We start from the raw sequence: 16,403 nt of genomic DNA, 5'->3' as shown, positions 1-16,403 counted from the left end.
ATCTTTGTTTGATTCTTAAACCATTATCTTTCCTTCAGCTTTCTTTTTATTAATTTGTTATATTTTTCTTCATCCTTTTACATTGTATCTTCAGATGAATCTTGTATATAATATTTGGTTGGACTTTGTGTTTTCACTCAATCTATGCATCTTTACCTTTTGTAAAGGTAAGTTCATCTCATCTGCATTTCTTGATATAATTATTTAGTCTTTGTTCTCTGACCGTATCCTTTTTGTTTTTAATGTTTCTTTTGAATTTTAATTTTGCTACATGTTGATAATTTGCAAGGTTTAGAGTCTATATCATCTTTGTAGTGATTAAATTTATTGTTTTACATATTATATTAAATACTATACCTCTTGATTCTAACATATTCTGAAAAATCTAGATAGTATTTCTCAACTGCACACTGCAAAAAAAAAAAAAACAAGAGAAAATCACCATACTTAATTCCGCCTTTGTTTTTCCTACATTTTAAAGTGAACTTACAAAGAGTAATTAGAGGACTTACTTTCCTGTTCTAAACATTATTTGTGTGTTTTTATACTATTAAGATATAGAATGCATATGTTCCATAACCATTTCTCCATTATTTTCTACTATAAATTCTGTAGTAAAATAGATTGAGTTGTGTGTTTTTCTCTTTCTGTATAACAAATTATCACAAACTAGTGCCTTTAAATAACAAACACATTTAAGTTGCTTTGGGTGTGGAGACGGGGCATAATTTAGGTGGATTCTCTGCTCAGGAACTCATGAGGTTTTAATCAAGGTTTTGACTGGAATATGTTCTCATCTAGAGGCTCGACTGGGAAGAATTTGCTTCCAAGCCCGTTCAGGTTGGTGGCAGAATCCATGTACTGAAGTCCTAAATGGGACCAAAATCTGTACTCGTCAGGGTTTGTGTTCTCTCTCTCTCCCCGCCCCCTCCCTCCTTACCTCTCTCCTCTCTCCTGTGTGTGTGTGTGTGTGTGTGTGTGTGTGTGTGTGTGAGAGAGAGAGAGAGAGAGAGAGAGAGAGAGAGAGAGAGAGAGATTAATTGCTTTTGAGGCATTGGCTCATACAGTTAGGAGCTGGCAGATCTGAATTGTGCATGACAGGCTGGCAGGCTGAAGACCCAGGGAAGAGTTGATGTTGCATCTCAATTCAAAAGCAATCTGGAGGAAGTATTTCTTCTTCCTAAGAAGACCATATTCTTTGTTCTTAAGCCTTCAGCTGGTTGGATGAGGCCCATTCACATTATTGAAGAGTTATCTGTTTTACTCAGAGTCCACTGATTTAAATGTTAATCACACCTAAAAAATACCTTCACAGCAACATGTAGAATGTTTGACCAAAAACTGCATCCCAAAGCCTAGCCAAGTTGACACACAAAATTAACTATATAGGTAAAAAGTACCGAGGTAAATAGGTCTTGAGTGTGAGGTTTTATGTTTATCAGGTTTGGCTATTTTTACTATTTACTGTAGTTGTATGTTCAGAGGCTAAAGTCTGATTTGGTGTCCTTTTGTAAATATGACTTTCTCTAGAGACTTCTTACATGTCATTTGAGACACATAGTTGTTTCAGTTGTATTCCCTTATTATTATATAGAAGCCCTATACAGTGGTGAGATGTGAGGGGGTGGGAAAGTATTCTGTGGCTTTATGAGTAGGTCTCAGTCTTTCAGTAAGTTTGGATGCCTAGGCTGTGACCTTCACGAGTGCTTCTCAGTTTTTTCCCCTTAAGGGAGATAGAAAAGCCACAGGGTATGGGAGTTGGGTATTTCCCATCCTTCAGGTTGGTTAGTCTCTGGTAAAACCCAAGTAGGATCTGGTAAAATAGTTTTCTCTTGATGTCAGGCCTTGTTAAGAAGCAGTGAATGCTTTGGTGTATTTTTAAGTGGCTACTTTTCCCGTCTCCCTGCAGGAAGCAGGGCGGGATTTTTCTGCAGTCCTCACTCTGATAGCCCCACAAGGCTCAGTACATAAAACTCATGGAAGTGTGAGAACTCCTCTAGGACTGGACCTTCCTAGACTTTTATTTATTTATTTATTTATTTTTAAATTAAAGTTTATCGGGGTGACAATTGTTAGTAAAGTTACATAGGTTGCCGGTGTGCAATTCTGTAATACATCATCTATATATTGCATTGTGTGTTCACCACCCAGAGTCAGTTCTCCTTCCATCACCATGTATTTGATACCTTTTACCTCATCTACCACCCCGCCCCGTTCCCCCCACACCCTCTGGTAACCATTTTCTGTGTCTATGAGTTTTTGTTTCTTCATTTGTTTGTCTAGTTCCTTTGTTATTTTCAGTTTTATATGCCGCATATCAGTGAAATCATATGATTCTTGACTTTTTCTGTCTTATTTCGCTCAGCATAATAATCTCAAGGTCCATCCATGTTGTTGCAACTAGCACTATTTCACCTTTTCTTATGGCAGAATCCCTATCAAAATCCCAATGGCATTTTTTATAGAAATAGAACAAAAAAATCATTAGATTTCTATGGAACCAGAAAAGACCCTGAATAGCCAAAGCAGTCCTAAGAAAAAAGAATGCTGTAAGTGTCCCTGCCTTCACCTTGTACTACAGAGCAACAATAATCAAAGCAGCATGGTGTTGGCAGTAAAACAGACATGCAGACCAATGGAAGAGAATTGAGCACCCAGAAATAAACCCACATAAATATGGATAAATAAACTCACATAAAGATAATTTTTGACAAAGAAGCCAAAAACCTACAATGGAGAAAAGACAGCCTCTTCAATGAATGGTGCTGGGAGAATTGGAAAGCCACGTGCAAAAGAATGAAACTGGGCCGCTATTTGTCACCATGTACCAAAATTAACTCAAAATGGATGAAAGACCTAAACATAAGACCTGAAACAATAAACTGCATAGAAGAAAACATAGCTACTAAACTTATGGACCTTGGGTTCAAAGAGCATTTTATGAATTTGGCTTCAAAGGCATGGGAAGTAAAAGCTAAAATAAATGAATGAGACTATACATATCACATTAAAAAGCTTCTGTACAGCAAAAGAAACCATCTACAAAATAAAGAGGCAATCAACCGAATAGGAGAAGACTTTTGCAAACAACGCCTCCCATAAGGGGCTAATATCCAAAATATATAAGGAACTCCTAGACTTTTTAACTGTCAAACTTATCCACCCTAATCCTCCAGCAATTTGTTAATTACAGATTAGGTGTTTTTTTCCTACCCCAATACTGGTTCCCGTAGAATTTTCTGCTTCTGGATTTCTGCTGTGGTAAATTGTGATTCTCTGTATCTGCCTGTTTGACTCTCCAGTTCTGGGAATAGTAGTTTACCCTATGATCTCAGTTCCCTGATAGATCTAGTACTTGCTGATTTTCAGTTTGTTCAGCTTTTTTCATGTTTTGTGAACAGGAGAGATGACTTCCATGTTCTGTACATACTGCACTGGAAGCCAGAAGTCTCTCCATTATGGTTTTATTGTTACACTGAGTAGTATTAAATAGCTGTTAATTTTTAAAATTTGTTGCCCATGGAATAGAGTAACAGTTAAAACACACACACACACACACACACACACACACACACACACACACACACAAGGTTTTTAGCTGGTTGCAGAAACACTTTCATAGAAGTCCAATCTAATACTGCAACATTTTATTGATAATAATGTAAAAATTTTCATATAACTTCTTTTAGTAAGACTGTGCTTTAGTTTTGTCACTGTTAGTTATAAAATAAGCCATGTAATAAATTCCTCTTCTAACATTGCACTAGATAACATGACTGCCAATAACCTAGTATATCGTATTTAATTAGATGATGATTGCTCTTTAACATTGAATTTCCCCTTTACCTTCTTGCTGAAAATAAGTTTTGGTTTTCAATTACAATTCTCTTACCCCTTCCTCTTTCTCCTCTTACCATTGTTTCAGTTGTCGTGGCTTCATTACCTCTCTGCTTTTTATTAAAACTTTCATGTCTATTTGAAAATAGGTCATATAAATAATATATTAACTATGCTCAAGTATTGTGTGATATAGTTTTAGGTCTTACAGTGCTTTTCTTCCTTACCCTCCCACCCCACCCCACCCCCACACTGTTTTTTTCCTGCTTCATACTATCATTCTTTCCTTACTCTATATACGTCTCTTGACCATGATGTGAATTATTCATTTCATGGCTTATCCATAATAAATTATTTGTTCCAGACATACTTTCTCTTGTCACCCTTTATGCTTTATGTTTCCTCTGAGTTCTATTTGCTATTTTAATATTAACTCAAGCCAAACCATTAAGAATGTACTCTACTCTAGCCTGAAAAGTTGGTTGACAAAGTTTCATGGAGCTAAAATTTTTAAATAAACTGTAATTGTGTATACCTGTGCTTTCATTATTCAAAGTAGATCATTGAAGTTATATTTCATTAGGAAAATATTTTTAATTGCACAAAATTTTACAGATCTTTGAAGGATTAATTTATTAATCCTCCTCTATTGGCAGTATATCTTTATGTAACTTATTACTTTATTGGTTATGCAATATAATATCAAATTTATCAAACTAATTATCAGAATATGACAGTTTTGGTTAACTAATTTCCCACTGTATTATGCTTTTTTATTTAAAAATTGTTTCTGTATTTGTCTTTGTGGATTGCTAAATTCACTCAAATGCCAAAATTTAAATAATCAAATAATTCTCATGAAAGGGCTTACTATTAGTGTCATGTATATTGTCAGTTTCTATTAAATTTAGGTCATATTAATGCACAAATCCTTCTAAAATTTAAATCATTTGGTTCAGTGTTCTCTTCTTCGTAGAGTCTAAATAATCTCTAGAATAGATGAGGATGCTCCAGTTTTTAGTTCTTTCAAAGAATAGGCTTGTAGATATTTTATAAACAGTCTTGTGATCATACGATTGAATTTACCATTCAGTGTCAATCTCATTCATAAACACTTACTAATCTAGTTTGGGAGACAGTGTGAGTGTATAGAGATAATTAGCAAGAGTAGGTAGTGTGCTATGTCTCAAATGAATAATTTGGCAATACAGAGATTTAGAAATGGCAGCAATTACTGTGAGAGTTGGGAACAGCTTCATAAAGGAAGTAGAAATTGAATTTGAAGGAGAACAAGACTTAGATGAGAATAAAAAAATGGGCTATGAATTGTGGATAGGCCATATTTATGGATCTGTTTTTATGTTCCTTGATTGATAGCAGACACATTTTGATATTCACTAATAATTAAAATAGGAAATAGAAATTACAACTATATTGAGGTGCCATTTATACCTACTGGCTGTGTAAGAAGTTAACAAGCTTGCGATTCAAGTGTTGGTGCAGATGTGAATCTATTGAGAACTCTTGAATTGCATCTAGCCTATGACTTAGCAATTTCATCTCTGAGTATATGTAATCTAGAGCAATGTTTTTTAAACTTTTGTTAATATGATCCCCACACTTTAAAAAATTACATTTTACTTCATGATCCAGTATACACATGAAATAAAGTTTCATATAATAATAGTTGTCTTACTATATATAATAAAAGTAAAAATGTAACAAACTATATATTAAATATGAATTTAATAATATGTAAAAAAATGGAAATCCCAAATTAAACACTGCAAAAAATTTTAGGAGATATTTTATTAAATATAGTGTGTGTGCTTCTTTCTAAAGTTTATTATGGGCATAGATTTTTGTTTTTTTGTGTGTGTTTTTTTTGCTAAGAATTTGTGCACATCAATTTGACATTTCTGTTGTATTCTATTCCACTTAAGAAGAATGCTGATTGTGATGGCTAAATGGATTTAATGACCCATTACTAGATTATAACCTGTAGTTTGGAAAACATTGCTTGGGAGAAAATTCTTGCTCATCTTTATCAGGAGACATGCTTAAGGGTGTTCATAGCAGCATTGCTTGTATATTCCCTTCCCCAAAAATGGGAAGCATCTGAAATGTACCCTGATAAGGGATAGATAAATGCATAATAGTGTATTTATATAATGCCATAATATTATATTCCAAGATAATTGAACCATAACTACACTTATCAATATAGATTAATTTGGGAATGTATATTGAGCAAAAATAACAAGCCACACAGTAAGTAAAATATGATTTAATTTATAGAAAGTTAAAAAATAAGCTAAACTGTACAATATATTAAATAGGGATATATGTCTTCAAATTATGAGGAAAAGCAAGAACAGGATAAGAACAAAAGTTTCAGGACAGCTTACAGCTGTTAGAGGATCAGGGTCGTACACGGGACTTCAAAGGCAATGGTCAAGTTACATTTTTTAGTTGGGTGTTTGTGGGTACAGGACTGCTCTTTTGATTGTTTCTTAATACCTTACACACTTATCATAGATTATTTTTGTACAGTCATGCATCGCATAATGATACTTCGGTCAACGAAGGACCACATATACTGCAGGGGTCCCATAAGATTTCAATGGATCTGAAAAGTTCTATTGCCTAGTGATGTCATAGTTGTCATAATGTCATAGCACAGTGAATTATGTGTTTGTGGTGATCCTCATGTAAACAAACGTACTGCACTGCCAGTCTTATAAAAGCACATACGGTTCCAGTAGTAGGCTAGACCATCTAAGTTTGTGTAAGTACATTCTGTAATGTTCAATGAAATCACCTAATGATGCATTTATCAGAATATATCCCATCCTTAAGCAGCACATGACTGTGTTCAGTGTTTAAAATATTTTTAAGTAGAAGTAAAGTAAAATCAACAACATTACAGCTTTAAAAAATTAGAATATAGGAGATACCCTCATTTTATTCCTTAAACTCACCACATTTTTTATCCTATCCCTGAAGATGAAGTTTCAGTTCATCTTCAGTCCTTTGGAGAGGATTTGATAAAGAAAAAATATGGCAGTACAAAATAAATTGAGATTTAGGGATTAGATGAGCATAAATGATAGAACAGAGATGGAATAAAGGTCAGGGGTTCCTACTGACCATATTACTTAATAAGAAAATTGTGTATTTATATCTTGATGTGTCTGCTTCTTGGTTGACAGGCAAATGGGACTTGAGGGAAGGATGCTGTTAAGAATGATTTGGAGACTTTAAAAAAGTGTAAAACTAGATAAGGGTCTTAATAAATATTTGTTGACAAAATGGATGGGTTTACAAATGTTGAAGTTTAGGAAAGACAGTCAGAATACGGATTTCATTTTTATCATGTTAGTTTGAGATGACAGCGGATAATCCAAGTCGAGGTATTGTATGGAAAGTTAGAAATATGGGATTGGTGATGGGAGAGAGTCAGGGCTGGATTATGGATTGTGTAGTCTTTCAGACAGAGATGAGACCATAAGCCAAGAGAGTGGGTGAATTTTCTGAGAGAAAAGCTATAAGGAGAAAAGAGGAAAACTAAGAATTGAGTCATGGATATATCCTCCAATTAGGTATCATTTAGGTATTTCAGTTAAAAATTGTGGCAGTTTTAATATTCAGTTAAAAATCGTGGCAGTTTTAATATTCTGAATATTCTTCCTATGGAGCAAGATATTTTTGGGTACCAAAAGAAACTTGGCATTTTTCATTCTTTAAAATTATTTATGCCTTCAAAAACACTGTAATTGTTTCTCTAAAAAATGTTGTCTTCCAAATGATACTCAAATAAGAATGTAATACTTATTTTAGCTACATATGCATTTTCCTTAATCAGAATGTTTTGTGAAATTTTATTTTTCTCTTATTACACACCTAAATCCTAAAAGTGTGCTTTCTGAATGTGGTTTAGTATTTGGTATCCAGTTTTCATGTGTTCTTCATCTTAAACTAATAAATGGGTACCACTCTTGCACAGTTTACTTGGAAAGCTATGGGCATATCACAGGAAGGAAATGACAATTATTATGAAAGGTACTTTAGCTTTACATTATCAATCAAGATTGAAAATTCTTTAGATAAAATAATTTTTTCTTAGAAATACCAGCTCACCAATAATTTTGATTTTTTTCCGCAGAGAGAATCGGGACTAAAACAGGACATAAATGACCTTTTAAAACAGAAAATTGCAATAGATGAAGAAAATGCTTTCTTAAGGAAAGAATTCGGTGATTTGCAGAAGAAATTTAAAGATAAAAGGCAAGAAGTTAAGGTGTGTTGTCTTGTACATAGTTTTACAGTACTATTGCTTTGAAGTCCCACTTTAAGCTTTGTCAGCTTTTGTGGCACAGAAAGTGACAAGCTTGGAGGAAAAATTGCCTTAGGCCCTGTACCACACCGTCTTCTCACATGCAAAAAACTCTGAGAAATATGCTTTAAAGCGAAGACTCCAAGCTTTATAACTTTCAGATAAATAGTTAATGATGGAAATGGAGCTAAGAAAGTAGGAGTGTGAATATGTGGCTTCTTGTAATTAGATTCTGATGGGACTGGCATTATTAATTGATAAAACCCAGGTCTGGGAGGATATGTCTGTGTGGGTCTCAAAAATAGCTGGGGACAGCATCAAAGGCAGCTTGATCAATTAATGGGCTCTTTGCAAATGTGTACTCATCAAAGCTGTCATCTAGTGAAAAAATATGACCCATCCACCTGCATGAAAAGAGACCAATAAAAGTATACAGGTGACCTTGGCCATCAAATATAGAAGAAGTTGCTGTGAGGGTAAAACTGCACAGTTTGTATTTGCTGATTAGTTCTCACCATTTTTTTTTTTTTTTTTGGTTTGTTTATCTGCCCTTGTGGTACTGTCCTACAGGTTACTAAAGAGTGTGTACAGAATAAGGAAGAGCAAAACAGACTGGTTATAAAAAATCTGGAGGAGGAAAATGAGAAATTAAGTACCCGCTGTGCTGACCTGCTAAATGAACTGGAGAAACTGAGGAAGCAGGAGGCACATTGGAGAAAAGAAAAATGTAGCCTTGATACAAAAATAAAGGTATGCAGTGAGCATGGAATCCGTGCTGTTATTTTTGGATGTAACTCTTATAGGAAGTTTATTACATGTTATTTTCTTTAAATAACAAGTTATATATTCAAATCCACCAGTGGGGACTAGCATTAATTTATATTCCTTCACTTAAGACCCACAGCTTTTTAAAAATTGATGTTGCAAAGCAGGAAACTGACTTCAAATAATGATCTAAAATGTAATCATTAAAAAATAAAGGATATTGCATTTTGAAATAAAACATATTTTTGAAAAGCATATTTAGAATTATGAGTTTTTACTTTTTTTAGTTAGGGCTTAAATTTATAAATATAGATAGAATTCATTGTAGTATAGTTTTAAGACTCTATTTTCCAGGCTTTTAAAAAAAGAAATGTAAATAAGCACAAGACAGTTAAAAAATACTCATATGTGTTTCGAAGGTGGTGCTTTTCTTTGGCTTAGGAGGGCCTGATCACAGTAAAGTTTTATTTTTATAGAACACAAGAGGTACAGTCAATCTTTATAATATTCTTACACCCTTTTGATCAGTATTTTTCAAAATAATACTTTTTTTGGCTTTTTCTTTGTCTTGATCGTGTTTTTGTACATTTTAAAAAACTAATTTCAGGTTTCTCTTTTAACAGATCTTTTTTTGAGTGATTTATTGCCTTTTAGGATCAGGAATTTAAAGGAATTTTTTTCCACTTCAGAGAAGACTTGGAATTCATGACAAGAGCAGATAGACACATTACGTATAGAAAATATGTTTAACAGCTCGTAGATTTTTTTTCTTCTACTGTTTCCTACCTCATTCCCCCCATCCCCCAAACCACCACCACCCCACCTGGCCAAGTATGACACCAAATAGAGTTCATGGAGAGAGAATGACAAGCATGTATTTGAAATAGTATTTGTTAAAGAGATTACGTTTTTCGCTTATTTATTAAAGCATAATACACATACAGAATAAGCACATAGACCATAAGTGCACAGCTCAATAATTATCCCAAAGCGAACACACTTATGGAATCTCTCCCTCCTCAGGAAACAGAGCATTATCAGCATCCCAGAAGTATCCATTCTGCCATTTTTCAGTCACTACCCCTTCTATTTTCCCCAAAGATAGCCACTCTCTTGACTTATTAACACCATGTATTCATTTCGTTTTTACAGTTTAACATAAAGTAATACACAGTGTATTTTTGTGTGTGAGTCTGGCTTCTTGTTCAACATGGACATTTTGAAATTCACCCATGTTGTTGCCTATGGCTGTAGTTCATTCATTTTCATTACTGGTGTGGTATTGCATTGCATGAACACTCCCCAGTTTATCCATTCTCTAGTTGTTTGGGTTGTCTGCATTTGGGGGCTATTTCAGATAATGCTGCTATGAACAGTCATGTACTGACATGAACATGAGCACATGTGACATGCTTTTATTATCTATTATCTCCTTATCCAAGGTGTTGTTTGCAAGTATCTTCTTCCATTCAGTCGGTCCCATTTTGTTTTGCTTATGGTTTCTTTTGCTGTATGCAAGGTTTTTAGTTTAATATAGTTCCACTTATTTATTTTTGCTGTTACTTCCCTTGCCTTTGAAGTCAAATTCATAAAATCCTCTCGAAACCCAAGGTTCATAAGTTTAGTACCTATGATTTCCTCTATGCAATTTATTGTTTGATGTCTTATATTTTAGATCTTTGAGCTATGTTGAGTTAATTTTTGTTTAGGGTGACAGATAGCAGTCTAGTTTCATTCTTTTGCACATGGCTTTCCAATTTTCCAAGCACCATTTACAGAAGAAGCTTTCTTTTCTCCATTGTAAGTTTCTGACTCCTTTGTCAAAAACTATCTGCCCATATATATATGTGGGTTTATTTCTGGATTTTTAATTCTGTTCCATTGGTATGTGTGTCTGTTTTTCTGCCAATACCATGCTGTTTTGATTATTGTTGTTTTGTAGTATAATTTGAAGTCATGGAGTGTAACACCTCTCGCTTTGTTCTTTTTTCTTAGGATTGCTTTGGCTATTTGGGGCATTTTGAAGTTCTGTAGGAGGTCTGACAATTAAGTTCGTGAACTTGTTGCAACAATGTTGCTAACCTTTTTTGATACCAGAGGGATTATTCATTAAGAATTTGTACCAACTAGACAAACAGTTAACCAAGTTTACTATTTGGAAGTGCTGAAAAGGTTGCCTGAAAAAGTTAGACGACCTGAACTTTTCTCCAACAATTCCTGGCTCTTGCATCACGACAATGCACCAGCTCACACAGCACTGTCTGTGAGGTAGTTTTCAGCCAGTAAACAAATAACTGTATTGGAGCACCCTCCCTATTCACCTGATCGGGTCCCAATGACTTCTTTCTTTACCTGAAGATGAAGGAAATATTGAATGGAAGACATTTTGATGACATTTAGGACATCAAGGGTAATACGATGACAGCTCTGATGGCCATTCCAGAAAAAGAGTTCCAAAATTGCTTTGAAGGGTGAACTAGGCGCTGATATCAGTGCATAGCTTCCCAAGGGGAGTACTTCAAAGGTGACTGTAGTGATATTCAGCAATGAGGTATGTAGCACTTTTTCTAGGATGAATTCGTGAACTTAATTGTCCGACCTCGTACAAATTTAATGATTTTTTTTTTGTATTTCTTTAGAAAATGCCATTGGGATTTTGATGGGGGATAACATTAAATCTGCATATTGCTCTGGGTAATATGGCCATTTTAACTATGTTGATTCTTTCAATCCATGAACACAAAGAAATGGAAAGTTTCCCATTTCTTTGTGTCTTCTTCAATTTCTTTTAATAATGTCCTGTAGTTTTTAGTGTATAGGTCCTTCACATTGTTTGTTAAGTAGTTTCCTAGGTGTTTTATTCTTTTCGTTGCAATTATAAAATAAAATATCTTTCATTTCCTTTTCTGAAATTTCATTGTTGCTATATAGGAGGGCAATGGATTTTTGTACATTGATTTTGTAGACAGCAACTTTATTGTATTTGTTTATTGTTTCTAATAGTCTTTTGGTGGAGTCTTTAGGGTTTTCTATATAAAGAATCATGTGGTCTGCAGAAAGTGACGATTTAACCTATTCATGCCTCATCCAGATGCCTTTTATTTTGTGTTCTTGCATGATTGCTCTGGCTAGGACTTCCTGTACTATATTGAACAACAGTGGTGAGAGTGGGCATACTTGTCTTGTTCCTAATCTTAGGTGAAAAGCTTTCGGTTTTTCACCATTTATTAATGATATCAGCTGAGGGTTTGTCCTATGTGTCCTTTATTATGTTGAAGCACTTTCCTTCCCCATTTATTTTATTGAATGTTTTAGTCATAAATGGATGTTGTATCTTTTAACATAGATTTTGTTGAAAAGGCTAGAAACACATTTTTGTGCTAGTAAATATGATAGTACTTTATATTTTCACACATAAAAGTAGTATGTGGTGTAAGTATAAATATTTAACTATTAAAATATAGTAAGTATGGGTATGTAAGTGTGTGTGGGTGGACACACGTGTGCATGATTATTTAAGTTAGAGGAGAAAGGATGTGTCTTTCTGAGTTTGTGAATCAATTAATTGCAGATATTTAAGGAAATACATTAAATCTGTTAGTGTACAATCAGGGAATGACTGAGCCATCGAGAGAATTGAATTCTGATGCTTTTATTTCTTAATTTTTTAATATCAATTCTGCTTCCCTACAGCCTTTGAGAACTTTGGTAGTATGATAACAGTAAGTGGTACTTCCTTGTGTTAATTAACAGCTACATGATTGCTTCATGATAATTTTCATTTCCTTATTTACTCTTCAAATAGTTCATTTTTAATTTGCTTTGATTTTTAGTTCTGTGACTTTCTATTGGGGTGTTTGGTTTTCTTCTTAATAATTTGTAGGCATCTTTATTTATTCTAGATACTATTATGTTTTATATACATATACATATACATATACATATACATATACATATATATACATATATATATATCTCACCCACATATATATTGTGTATATATTACAAATACCTTCTGTTCTTTGAATCTTGAAGAAGGTGAATTGGACTTTCAAAAGTTTGTGAATTTTGATAGAGTCAATTTTATTATATTCTTCTGCAACACTTTTGCTTTATGCGTTTCATATGCTAGTTTTTCGTATCCCAAAGTCTTGAATCTATTTAGAATTAATTTTTGTGTATGGCATTACACATTATTTATTCAATAGGTTGTTGATTTGTGATGCAGTGTCTCACATCTCCAAATTTCCATGTGTATGGGTTTGTTTCTGGACTTTCTATTATTTTTATGATTTTAGGTATTAGCATTTTATAATTTGACCCCTTATTTGGTAGGATTGTCCACTTCTGTATTCTTTTTTGTAAATCATGAACCCTACATGTGCGTCTTCACTATCTTATAATATTAACAATTTTATTACTTTTACTGAAAAATTCTGTTAGAAAGCAGATTAGAACCACTTAATTTATGAATAATTTTGGAAGACTTCTGATGCTACCATTCATGAATGTCAAACAAGGTTTTGTAACTTTCTAAAAATGGCATTGTCCACTTTTATTAGTTTGTGCCTAACTACTAAATTATTGTAAAAGCATTTTATTATTGTAAAAATATATTTAATTATACTTTGAATTGATTATTTCTGGAATGCAGGAATGTTACTGATGTAGTTTGTTTTAAACTTCTTTTCAGCAATTTTTCTCGACTGTCCTATTAGTTCTAAAAATTTGTGTATTTTCTGAATTTTTTTAAGTTATATAATTATATAGTGTGTCAATAAGAAAGCTTTGCCTCTTTCTTTCCTTTCTAAAATATTAATTGGCATATTGTTTATATACCTTACATTCAATCCATTTAAAGCGTATGATCCAATAATTTCAGTTTATGCAGAGTTGTGCAACTATTGCCATAATTTGTTTGAAATTATTTTCATCATTCCCAAAAGAAAGCCTGTAACCTTAAGCAATCATTCCTCATTTACCCTGAGCTCCACCAAAGGTTAGTAGATAACCACTAATTTACTTTCTATCTCTATAGATTGATCTATTCTAAAAATTTCATATAAATGAATCACAACATATGCTCTTTTGTGACTGACTTCTGCCCCTTAGTAGAATAATGTTTTCAGGATTTATGTCTGTTGTAGCATGTATTAGTGCTTCATTCTTTTTTATTGTTGAATAATGTTCCATTCTATAGATAATGCTGCATTTTATTTATTTAGCACCGGTAGATGGATGTTTGTGCTATGAATAATGCTGCTATGAATATTTATGTACAAGATTTTGTATACACACACATATATTTTCATTTATCTTAGGTACATAATTAGAAGTGAGTTTACTGAGCCATAGGATAACTCTATCTTTAAGCTTTTGAGGAAACATCAGGCTGTTCAAAAGCAGCTGCACCATTTTACACTCTGAACATCAGGTTGTGAGGGTTCTGATTTCTCTTTGTCCTCGTCTACACTTGTTATTGTCTGGGTTTTTTTATTTTGTTTTGTTTTGTTTTTATTATAGCCATCCTTGTGGATGTGAAGTGGTTTCTTACTGTATTTTGATTTGTATTTCCCTGATGGCTGATGATGTTGAACATCTTTTCATGTATTATTGGCCTTGTATGTCTTTGAAGAAATGTATATATCTTTGAAGAACTGTGTATTCATTTCTTGTGCATATATTCCGGATACAAATCTCTTTTCAGCTATACTGTTTAGAATTCTTTTCTTCAATTCTCTGAGTTGTTTTTTTACTTCTTAATGGTGTTTTTGAAACACAAAATTTTTAAATTTTATCTACTCTTTGTTGCCTGTGTTTTTTGGTGCCATGTCTGAGAAACCATTGTCTAATCCAAGATCGTGCAGATGGACAGCTGTGTTTTCATTTAAGATTTTCATAGTTTTATATCTTACATTTAATTATTTGATCCATTTTGAATTTTTTAAAAATATGTTGTTTGATAAGAATCCAACTTCATTCTTTTACTTGTGCTATTTAGTTGTTTCAGCACCTTTTGTTGAAAAAGGCTGTTCTTTCTCCACTGAATTTGTCTTGGCATCTTTATTGAATATCAATTGACTGTAAATGTAATGGTTTATTTCTGGACCTCACTTCTCTATTCCTTTGATCTATACATTTACCTTTATGTCTCTGCCACACTGTCTTGAATATTGTAGATTTGTAGTAAGCTTTGCAATTGGGATGTGTTTGTCTTCCAAATTTATTATTTTTCAAGATTGTATATTCTTGGTCTCTTTCATTTTCATATGGATTTAGAATCAGCTTTTCCATTCCTTGCAAAAGAAATGAGCTGAGATTATTTTGATACAGAGTATATTGAATCAGAAGATCAATTTGGGAAGTATTACCATCTTAACAATATTATATTTTCTGATCCATCAACACAGGATATTGCATTTGTTTATGTCTTCTTTAATTTTTTTCAATAATGTTTTGTAGTTTTCAGAGTATAGCTTTGCACTTCTTTGGGTATATATATACCTAAATATTTAAGTTTTTTTATGCTATTCTAAGTGAAATTCTTTTTTGGATGGTTCATTTTTAATGCATAGATACACAATTAATTTTTGAATATTTTATCCAGCAACCTTGCTGAACAGGTTGATTCTTTAAGATTTTTCTATTTTTGAGATCATGTCATATTCAAGTAAAGATAGTTTTATTTTTTCCTTTTCAATCTGTATGCCTTTTGGTCTCATTTTATTTTCTGTTGCCCTTGCTGGAACCTCTAGTACAAAGTTGAATAGAAAGAGAGTGCACATCTATGTTTTATTCTTGATCTCAAGGGGAAAGGATTCACTCTTTGATTCTTGGGTACGAGTATATTAGCCCTGATTTTTTGTTAATATACTTCATCAGGTTGAGGAAGTTCCCTTCTATTCTTTGTCTGTTGAGACATGTTTTTGATCATGAAGGGGTGTTGCATTTTGACAAATATTTTTTTGGCATCTGTTGAAATTATCGTGTGGTTTTTGGCTTTTATTCTATTTCTATGGTGTATTACGTTCTTGATTTTGAATATTAAACCAAACTTACATTGCTGGGATATCATTATTTGACTTTGGTATCAGGATATAGCTGGCCTTATAGAACAATTTAGGAAGTACTCCCTCTTATATTTTTGGAAGAGAAATATTGGCATTAATTCTTTTTAAAATGTTTGCTAGAACTCACCAGTGAAGCTGTCTGTTCCTAGAATATTTTATGTTGAGAGGTTTTGATAACTGATTCTACCTCTTCACTTATTATATGTCTATTGATTTGTTCTTTTTTCTTGAGTCAGTTTGGGTAATTTGTGTGTTTCTAGGAGATTGTTTATTTTATGTAGGTCATCTAATTTGTTGACATACAGTTGTTTATAGTATTTTCTAATAATCTTTTTACTCCATGGTTACTAGTAGTGCCTTTACTTGCATTTCTGATTTTAGTTATTTAATTCTTT

The 16,403-nt window shown here is 33.1% G+C and overlaps 1 protein-coding gene across 5 annotated transcripts in view; it reads left to right on the top strand.

Moving 5' to 3' along the window:
* Nucleotides 1-16,403, top strand: part of CNTLN (centlein) — a 263,049-nt gene that overhangs the window by 72,276 nt on the left and 174,370 nt on the right. For 4 of the 5 annotated variants that reach the window (XR_012495705.1, XM_019739197.2, XM_074330345.1 and 1 more), the window contains 2 exons: nucleotides 8,003-8,137; nucleotides 8,744-8,923. The exons of the other annotated variant lie outside the window; for it this stretch is intronic. Coding sequence is in view for 3 of the 4 variants with exons in the window: in XM_019739197.2 (XP_019594756.2) it covers nucleotides 8,003-8,137; nucleotides 8,744-8,923 (315 nt within the window). In the remaining variant the exon portion in view is untranslated. The remainder of the gene's footprint in view (nucleotides 1-8,002; nucleotides 8,138-8,743; nucleotides 8,924-16,403) is intronic. 5 annotated transcript variants of the gene reach the window in all.

The sequence above is a fragment of the Rhinolophus sinicus genome, linkage group LG04 (genome assembly GCF_036562045.2).
Source record: "Rhinolophus sinicus isolate RSC01 linkage group LG04, ASM3656204v1, whole genome shotgun sequence".
Classification (NCBI taxonomy): Eukaryota; Metazoa; Chordata; class Mammalia; order Chiroptera; family Rhinolophidae; genus Rhinolophus; species Rhinolophus sinicus.
This window is presented reverse-complemented; position numbering and strand designations above follow the sequence as displayed.